Raw genomic sequence first — 10036 nt, 5'->3', positions numbered from 1 at the left:
TGGCCTAAAAATCCCTGATTTATAAACTACTGGACATTAGTCTGAGACATAAACTACTGGACAGTCTGATTTATAAACTACTGGACATTAGTCTGAGACAAACTACTGGACATTCATCTGATTTATAAACTACTGGACATTAGTCTGAGACAAACTACTGGACATTAGTTTGAGACAAACTACTGGACATTAGTCAGATATAAACTACTGGACATTAGTCTGAGACAAACTACTGGACATTAGTCTGATTTATAAACTACTGGACATTAGTCTGAGACATGAAGAGGAAATATTAAATGAAATCACGCGTCTGTTGGAGGGAAAGAGAACAATCCGACGTGGAACCAAAACAACTTTATTTACAAAATGAGACTTACAGTCGTTTTCAGCAAATTAAGAAACACTTTTAAAAAAAAGAAGAAAAAAAGACAGAAAACAGGAAGTCCAATGGGCGGGGCTCCGATGTGATGTCATCCAGGTCAGATCAGATCGGCCACTGGGGAGAGAAAACAAACGTGTCAGCAGGCAATCAGAGGAGAGAGAGGAGTCAGCAGCCAATCAGAGGACAGAGAGGTGCGTCAGCGTGAAATGGCAGCGTGCGATTGGCCGTACCGTTCATGGGCATCTCGTCGATCTGCGTGGAGTAGTACTGCTCGATGTCTCTCAGGATCCGGATGTCGTCGTTCTTCACAAAGTTGATGGCCACGCCCTTACGGCCGTACCGCCCCGACCGGCCAATCCTGGAGGGTTTACAGACACACCAATCAGCTGTTAGACGCCTCCTGCTGGCTGTAAACAGTCAGTCCTAGCCCCGCCCCCAGACACTATGCCCCGCCCACCACTTACACAACTGAAACTGTCTTTAAACGTTTCTTTAAATATTTAACTTTTATTTTAATCAGGTTCACTTTGGACTCAAAACTGAATTTATATTATGGATCAAATAGTGACAGAATTCATCATCTCCCTTTTACTTTCATGGGGATGTGGGACTAGTTTGTGTGGAGGGATACGTACCTGTGGATGTAGAGCTCTCTGTTGTTGGGCAGGTCGTAGTTGATGATCAGAGAAACTTGAGGAACGTCTAAACCTCGCGCCCAAACATCTGTAGAGATCAACACGCGGCTGGAAACACACAAACATAACACACACACACAAACATATCAAACACACAAACATAAACAAACACAACGTTGTATGTTGTTACTTTACGTATTGGATAACGATGCCCGTTACCTCCAGATCTAATGTTGCGTTAGTGTCGATAGTTATCTGATGATGTTGCGTTTGTGTTGATAAAGTTATCTGACGGTGTGTTAGTGTCGATAAAGTTAAATGATGTGTTAGTGTCGATAAAGTTATCTGATGTTGTGTTTGTGTCGATAAAGTTATCGGATGATGAGGTTGTTGTTTTCGTGTCGATAAAGTTATCGGATGATGTTGTTGTTGTTGTGTTTGTGTCGATAAAGTTACCTGGCTCCAGATCTGAACTCCTTCATGATGGACTCCCTCTCTTTCTGCGGCATGTCTCCGTGCATCGAAGACACCGTGAAGTTGGCCTCTCGCATCTTCTCCGTCAGCCAGTCCACCTGAAACACACCGAGACTCAGTCTCCCAGAAGGCTTTGCTGCCCCACGGCCCTTACATAAACAATATAAGATGTCTGCTAACAGGGTTCCTCGGGGCTCTCAGTTACATTTCAGACTCTCACCACCGAGGAAGACATTTAACTTACCGCCATGAAACCGAGAATCAGTGTGGATTTCAAGAAAACTAGTTTTTATATTAACGGTACGGGAACAGTGTGTTTGGACTCTAATAACATCAAATGCCTCATTTAGAGCTCTGATGCTATTAAGCTGAGAAAACAAAATAAAGTAACTTTAAACATTACCCACACACCAGATTTATTACTCATGTTACACATAGAAACTATAGAAATCTAATACCTTAAACCATATGTTTACAATATTAAATGTAAGACTTTAAGCCTTTTAACAGTGTATCAGACCTCTTTAATAAGAGTATTAATAACCATATGACAGCCTGTGTGATGGTCAGCGTGTCTGACAGTAATAATAACCACCTTTCTCTTGGTGTTGCAGAAGATGACAGCCTGTGTGATGGTCAGTGTGTCGTAGAGATCACACAGCGTATCAAACTTCCACTCCTCTCTCTCCACGGCCACGAAGAACTGCTTGATCCCCTCCAGAGTCAGCTCATCACTGGAACACACACACACACACATTCATTTTTTTTTAATATATTTATTTATTTATTTATTTATTTATTTATATCTCTCTCTCTCCCTCTCCCCATCCATCTTCGTCCGCTTATCCGGTGTCGGGTCGCGGGGGGAGCAGCTCCAGCAGGGGACCCCAAACTTCCCTTTCCCGAGCAACATTAACCAGCTCTGACTGGGGGATCCCGAGGCGTTCCCAGGCCAGGTTGGAGATATAATCCCTCTACCTAGTCCTGGGTCTTCCCCGAGGCCTCCTCCCAGCTGGACGTGCCTGGAACACCTCCCTAGGGAGGCGCCCAGGGGGCATCCTCACCAGATGCCCGAACCACCTCAACTGGCTCCTTTCGACGCGAAGGAGCAGCGGCTCTACTCCGAGCTCCTCACGGATGACTGAGCTTCTCACCCTATCTTTAAGGGAGACGCCAGCCACCCTCCTGAGGAAACCCATTTCGGCCGCTTGTACCCTGGATCTCGTTCTTTCGGTCATGACCCAGCCTTCATGACCCTAGGTGAGGGTAGGAACGAAAACTGACCGGTAGATTGAGAGCTTTGTAGATTCTCACTGAAGGCATCAAAACTATGAATGAACACATATGGAATTATGTACTTGGCAAAAAAGTGTGAAATAACTGAAAACATGTCTTATATTTTAGATTCCTCAAAGTAGCCACTCTTTGCTTTTTTGATAGCGCTGCAAACCCTTGGTGTTCTCTCAATGAGCTTCATGAGGTAGTCACCTGAAATGGTTTTCACTTCACAGGTGTGCCTTGTCAGGGTTCATTAGTGGATTTTTTTCCCTTATTAATGGGGTTGGGACCATCAGTTGTGCAGAAGTCAGGTTGATACACAGCCGACAGCCCTATTGGACAACTGTTAGAATTCATATTATGGCAAGAACCAATCAGCTAAGTAAAGAGAAACGAGCGGCCATCATTACTTTAACAAATTAAGGTCAGTCAGTCCGGAAAATTGCGAAAACTTTGAATGTGTCCCCAAGTGCAGTCGCAAAAACCATCAAGCGCTACAACGAAACTGGCTCACATGAGGACCGCCCCAGGAAAGGAAGACCAAGAGTCACCTCTGCTGCTGAGGATAAGTTCATCCGAGTCACCAGCCTCAGAAATCACAAGTTAACAGCAGCTCAGATTAGAGACCAGATGAATGCCACACAGAGTTCTAGCAGCAGACACATCTCTAGAACAACTGTTAAGAGGAGACTGAATCAGGCCTTCATGGTCAAGTAGCTGCTAGGAAACCACTGCTAAGAAGAGGCAACAAGCAGAAGAGATTTGTTTGGGCCGAGAAACACAAGGAATGGACATTAGACCAGTGGAAATCTGTGTTTTAGTCTGATGAGTCCAAATTTGAGATCTTTGGTTCCAACCGCCGTGTCTTTGTGCGACGCAGAAAAGGTGAACGGATGGATTCTACATGCCTGGTTCCCACCGTGAAGCATGGAGGAGGAGGTGTGATGGTGTGGGGGGGGCTTTGCTGGTTACACTGTTGGGGATTTATTCAAAACTGAAGGCATACTGAACCAGTATGGCTACCACAGCATCCTGCAGCGACATGCCATCCCATCCGGTTTGTGTTTAGTTGGACCATCATTTATTTTTCAACAGGACAATGACCCCAAACACACCTCCAGGCTGTGTAAGGGCTATTTGACCAAGAAGGAGAGTGATGGAGTGCTGCGCCAGGTGACCTGGCCTCCACAGTCACCAGACCTGAACCCAATCGAGATGGTTTGGGGTGAGCTGGACCGCAGAGTGAAGGCAAAAGGGCCAACAAGTGCTAAGCATCTCTGGGAACTCCTTCAAGACTGTTGGAAAACCATTTCAGGCGACTACCTCTTGAAGCTCATCAAGAGAATGCCAAGAGTGTGCAAAGCAGTAATCAAAGCAAAGGGTGGCTACTTTGAAGAATCTAGAATATAAGACATGTTTTCAGGTATTTCACACTTTTTTGTTAAGTACATTATTCCATATGTGTTCATTCATAGTTTTGATGCCTTCAGTGAGAATCTACAATGTAAATAGTCATGAAAATAAAGGAAACACATTGAATGAGACGGTGTGTCCAAACTTTTGGCCTGTACTTTGTGTGTACGTGCGTGCGTGCATATATATATATATATATATATATATATATATATATATATATATAGGTGTGTGTTTGTCTCTGTGCGCACCTGCACGTGTGTGTCTCTGTGTGTGTCTGTATGTACCGTTTGACCAGGATGCGGATGGGGTCTGTCATGAACTTGTTGGTCATCTCCAGGATCTCGTGCGGCAGCGTGGCGCTGATCAGAACCACCTGCGTGGCCGGAGGAAGGTAACGGTACACATCGTAGATCTGCTCCTTAAAACCTTAACACACAAACAACGCACCATTAGTACAGCTACACACACACACTTCTGTACTAACACACACACAACCCACCATCACTACAGCTGCTCCGTGTGTAAAATAGTTTGATCCATTAGAATAAGTTAACGGTACAAACCTTTGTTGAGCATCTCGTCGGCCTCGTCCAGGACCAGCATCTTGATGGCTCTGGTCCTCAGACTCCGGCGGCGAATCATATCTGCAGAAACACAACAACCATCAGCTGGCACTCTAATAATAATAATAATAATAATAGTAATAATAATAATAATAATAATAATATCCTCCGGGAATCTTTCTACACAAAAACCTTTAAGGATTTCAGCTTCTACGGCTCTGGAAAACACATCTTTAAGATCCAGCTGGTATACCTCTCTCTGCACTCACCCAACACTAGGCTTAGTAGTAGTAGTTAGGGTATACTACTGGCTCAGGGTTAGTAGTAGTAGTATACTATTGTGATAAAAGCTGTGATTTACCGAACACGCGTCCGGGCGTCCCAGCCACCACGTGCTGCCCATAGTCCAGCTTCCGGATGTCTTCTCCCACGTTGGTGCCTCCGATGCAGGCGTGGCACTGCACGTTCATGTAGTCTCCCAGAGCCAGCAGGACCTTCTGGATCTGGCCCGCCAGCTCTCTGGTGGGGGCCAGGATCAGAGCCTGGGTCTCCCGCACCTAGACACAGGACACACCAGCATGTCACACAGGGGACAAGAAACACCAGGTCAGCATGTCACACAGGGGACAAGAAACACCAGGTCAGCATGTCACACAGGGGACACGTCACAGAGTCAGGAGACGCCTCACAGAGACAGGAGACATCTCACAGAGACAGGAGACATCTCACAGTCAGGAGATGCCTCACAAAGACAGGAGACGCCTCACCGAGACAGGAGACATGTCACAGAGTCAGGAGACGCCTCACAGAGTCAGGAGACGCCTCACAGAGTCAGGAGACATGTCACAGAGTCAGGAGACATGTCACAGAGTCAGGAGACATCTCACAGAGACAGGAGGAGACAGGAGACGCCTCACAGAGTCAGGAGACGCCTCACAGATGTGTTTAGATCATTTCCTCTCTAACTGGGAGGTTTTGGGACCGATTGGTGGGATTTCTCCGGTCTGAACGTGACACACTGTAGTTGTATACACTTCCTGTAGTTTTATATGATGGCTGATGCGAAGACTGACCTGGATGTCGAGACACTGCAGCACCGACACGCAGAAAGTGGCCGTCTTTCCCGTTCCAGACTGAGACCTGAACACAGCAGAGATCAGCTGTTAGAGAACAACATGGCCGCCTGGCTACAGTCACATGACTGAGACCTGAACACAGCAGAGATCAGCTGTTGGAGAACAACATGGTCACATGACTAGGATCTTACTGTGCGATGACGTCTCGGCCTTTGATGATCTGTTTGATGGCTCTCTGCTGGATCGCTGACGGCTTCTCAAACCCTGAAACAGCCACAGAGAGGGACAACCTCAGAACTAACCAACGGCACCTTCACTCTCCCCTGGTTGGTTAAAACCTTTTATGGGATGGTCCCAACTAAAATTGCATGTTATACCTTTCTAAGGGTCTTAAATAACATGTGTTATGTTGTTATTACATGTTTATACATTTGTATAGATTTTTCTTTAATTAAAAACAAAAATAGTTCTGGCTTTATGACCCTTGTCCTATTTTCACTATATGTCCTATTTTCAGAGCTCTCGCCGTAGCTACGTTAGTGGCCTGATGTTTATACTGGTGCACTGGTGTGTGTGTGTCTCTGTATGTCTGTGTGTCTGTCTGTGTGTGTGTGTGTGTGTGTGTGTGTGTGTGTGTGTCTGTCTGTGTGTGTGTCTGTCTGTGGTAGAGCGAGGAAGAAGTGAGAGCGACGAGTACGACTCTAGAGTCATAGTGAGAGAAACAAAGTGTCTCCTCTGTTTTCTGACCACGGCGGGAAATCTGCTCTGGTCCCTGTCTGTCTGCTCTGGTCTCTGGTCCATGTCTGTCTGCTCTGGTCTCTGGTCCATGTCTGTCTGCTCTGGTCCCTGTCTGTCTGCTCTGGTCTCTGGTCCCTGTCTGTCTGCTCTGGTCCCTGTCTGTCTGCTCTGGTCCCTGTCTGTCTGCTCTGGTCCCTGTCTGTCTGCTCTGGTCTCTGTACCGTAGTATTGTGTGCAGAGCGCCCGTCAGTTTAAGTACACGCTTAACGATCCCACGAAAAACAGTGAAACTGGACATTTTCATGAATTTATAACCCCCCCCCCCCAGACAGTAGGTAAAAAGTGGACATGTCCAGTCAACAGAGGACGTTTGGTCCTTAGGCATACGCTGAATGGAGGCGTATGTGTGTTGTGTAGATAAATGTTGGCCATGTGATGACGTGTTTTTAAAGTAGCCTTCAGATGGAGAAAGGCTGGAGATCTGGGTATTAGGTCTGCTGATACTTCTGTGGATATGTACGTAGAGACCCTACCCTACACCCTAGTCTGACCTCACGGCTCGAAAAACGTTACAACACGTCGCAGCGACGCACGTCTCTCGGCCGTGGCGCCGTTGCATCCCCCCCCCCCCCATTTCCTGGTTCTTCTCCATAAACAAACGTTTTAATAAATAATAATAAATAAAATAGGGGAGACACTGGTTCTCTCACTATGACTAGAATTACACACACACAGACACACATACAGAGACAGACACACACACACACACAGACAGACAGAGACACAAAGACACACACACATACAGAGACACACACACACAAGCCAGCAGTATAAGACCCACTAATCTGAGTCCATCCAAAGAAGAGTTGAACAGGTTGTGTTGGGGGTGAAGAATAATATGATGATGATGTCGGATTATCACCCAGCCAACAAAACACACACACACACACACAACACACACACACACACACACACAGATGATGATGTCTGATTATCACCCAGCCATAGGTTACATGTCTGTTTTCTAACAGTTCTTTGCTGTTAAAGAACATTATAGTCAACAAAAGGTTCTGGATATTTGATTGTGACTAATCTTCCGTTAATGTTTCTGTGTTTTTGAGCTACTGCGCAGGCGCTAACTAACTAACTAGAAGTGGAGATAAAGGCTGTAAATAGTCCCGACTATTCCTACCTGAACGGGATTTAATACTAAATATGATTCCTCCGGCAACAGTTAAACTAACATTATATAATATATATATATATATATATATATATATATATATATAAATATATATATATATATATATACACACACACTACTATAATAACTGACGAACACACGCAGCGCCATCGGGACGAGCTAATGCTAATGCTAACGCTAACCGAAGTGAACAGTTCAATAACTAAAACATCCACCCATTTAGTAACTGTAACTGCTGCATTAGCTATATAAAACCCCTAGTACCGCGGTGGAACTCCAGCTGACTGGATGGGACTGAGCTAGTCTCTGGAAATACATCACGGTGATAAACTGTTAGCTTTAGCATCCAGAGCTAACTAGGCCCGGAGGCCGCGCGGATCCCCGGCCTACCGTAAGCGTAGATGCCGCGGAGCAGGTCCTCCCGCAGGCCCATGGTGTCGAAGGTGGGGGTCACATCCACCTCCTCGCTGGTCTCAAACTCCACCTTAGTCATGTCTTCTTCCCGCAGGAGTCTCTTCCTGCCCTGAACCACGGCAGCAGCCATTTCTCTTCTTTATTCCGCTGAAACGCACCGAGAAGCTCCGCTGAAACGATTACTGCTAACGGCTAACACCGGGTAGAAAGAGCGCCGCGTGTGTCGCGCCGATGACGTGAAACAGACAGGACAGCGTCATCGCCACGGTCACGCCCCCTTCCTGGTTATGCAGGGATGCAGCTACGGCCAAGAGTTACGCAACATTACGCTAATAATCTATTATATTATTACATATCTGCTGTAGCATTTCTCTCCAGTTTTCATACTCTACGAAGCTGAGAACAAACTGTATTATAACATATATTACATCATTAATAGTGTGATTATAATGGTGAAATGTCCCATTCACAAAAGTTAATTATATAACAGAAAACCTTATTTTAAGTTTTTGGTAGAATGTAACAAAGTACATGTACTACAGTACTCTCCTTCAGTCCACATGTTTAGGTACTTGTACTTTACTTGAGTCTTTTCTTTTTATGCCACTTAATATACATAAAGGATAAAAAGTGCAATAACAGGTATTTTAGACATTTGACACATTGCCCCACAGTTGCTCGATGCAAACATTATTGGAATAACCACTATTAGTATTTATCAAAATTGTCCATTGCATCTACCCAACAAATCAGATTTTAAAGAAATATAAACCTGAACTTTCTGAATCCTGCATTATATATGGGGAAATATCTGGAAATGAGATGAAGACTGGAACAAATGCTGAGTACAATGAGTTCAGACTAATGCAGCTTTATTCACACAACAGACAAACTAACTTTCATGAAAGGGAGAACAGTTGACATGCACCAAATGTATACGCCAAGGTTTCTCTCTCCTAGAAAGGGAGATGACCATGTGTGCACCCTCCTAAGTGTCTCAACAAACATCAAAATAACTCCTGCTTTATACTTGTTGTCCTCACACAATCCAGGCTATCCATTTCAGAGGAATCACTGTTTTTTCTCTTTTTCATCAAACCTCAGTTTTTGCAAGTTCCCACAATTTCATCGCATAAAATTGCATAAATATCCCGCATATTCCATCGCATTTTTTAAGAAAACGTGCCGCATAATCAAGGATTTTTGCCTGCAACAATCACACAAAAACTCAGTCGCATTTTTCTGGAAGGACTGTATTGTGTGGCTCTAGGATAAAATTACAAAGTAGAGACATTATTGTTTACTATGAAGGAAATGATTTGGGTAAATGCCATATTTTCATTTAGAATCTTTTTAATTTTATTTGGGAAGTTTTTTATCCATAAATGTAAACGGTCTGAAAGAAAACCGAATATTCACCAATTTCAAAATGACAAAGAACTGACACATAAGAAAGCCATATGGACTCTGAACATTTACAATGCCCTTCAACCTCTTGGATGTAAATATCAAGCGCCCCTTTTCCATGTCTGTATGTTTCTCTACTGGAATAATAACGTTTTTTGAAAGCAAAAAACAAAAAACAAAAATACTTGAAACATTTCAACTTCCTTCCAACGTATTCAAAATCAACTTTATTCTGAAAATACAGCAGCACTTCCTGTGTGAGGCGTTGGATGACCAGCTGCTGCAGAGTCTGTCCATATATATATATATATATATATATATATATACACATACATACACATATATATATATGGAGTCTGTCACATGATGAGAAACAAAGTAAACAGGGAGTCCATTAAATCATCACAATGAAGTCACGGCAGACAGAGGAGTGTCTCTGTGTGTGTGTG

General features: G+C 44.2%; 1 protein-coding gene across 1 annotated transcript; it reads right to left on the bottom strand.

Moving 5' to 3' along the window:
- Positions 1-339: 339 nt before the first annotated feature.
- eif4a3 (eukaryotic translation initiation factor 4A3) lies at positions 340-8422 on the bottom strand. Its single transcript, XM_039804295.1, has 11 exons — positions 8157-8422; positions 6016-6088; positions 5822-5888; positions 5110-5305; positions 4749-4829; positions 4470-4611; positions 2087-2225; positions 1474-1589; positions 1018-1125; positions 613-740; positions 340-496 (listed from the first exon to the last, which is right to left on the bottom strand). Exons 1-11 carry the CDS (start codon positions 8308-8310, stop codon positions 480-482), a joined length of 1221 nt encoding a protein of 406 aa, XP_039660229.1. The 5' UTR covers positions 8311-8422; the 3' UTR covers positions 340-479.
- Positions 8423-10036: the final 1614 nt, after the last annotated feature.

This window comes from Perca fluviatilis, chromosome 1 (genome assembly GCF_010015445.1).
Source record: "Perca fluviatilis chromosome 1, GENO_Pfluv_1.0, whole genome shotgun sequence".
NCBI lineage: Eukaryota > Metazoa > Chordata > Actinopteri > Perciformes > Percidae > Perca > Perca fluviatilis.
Note: the sequence above shows the minus strand (reverse complement) of the source record. Positions and strands in the feature narration are given on the sequence as shown.

Coding starts and splice junctions, on each gene's coding strand:
- eif4a3 (XM_039804295.1), bottom strand. CDS start 8,310: ATGGCTGCTGCCGTGGTTCAGGGCAGGAAGAGACTCCTGCGGGAAGAA. Junction 5,889..6,015: donor GGCCGAGACGTCATCGCACA/GTAAGATCCTAG, acceptor TGCTGTGTTCAG/GTCTCAGTCTGGAACGGGAA. Junction 1,590..2,086: donor TCTGCAACACCAAGAGAAAG/GTGGTTATTATT, acceptor GGTGTGTTTCAG/GTGGACTGGCTGACGGAGAA.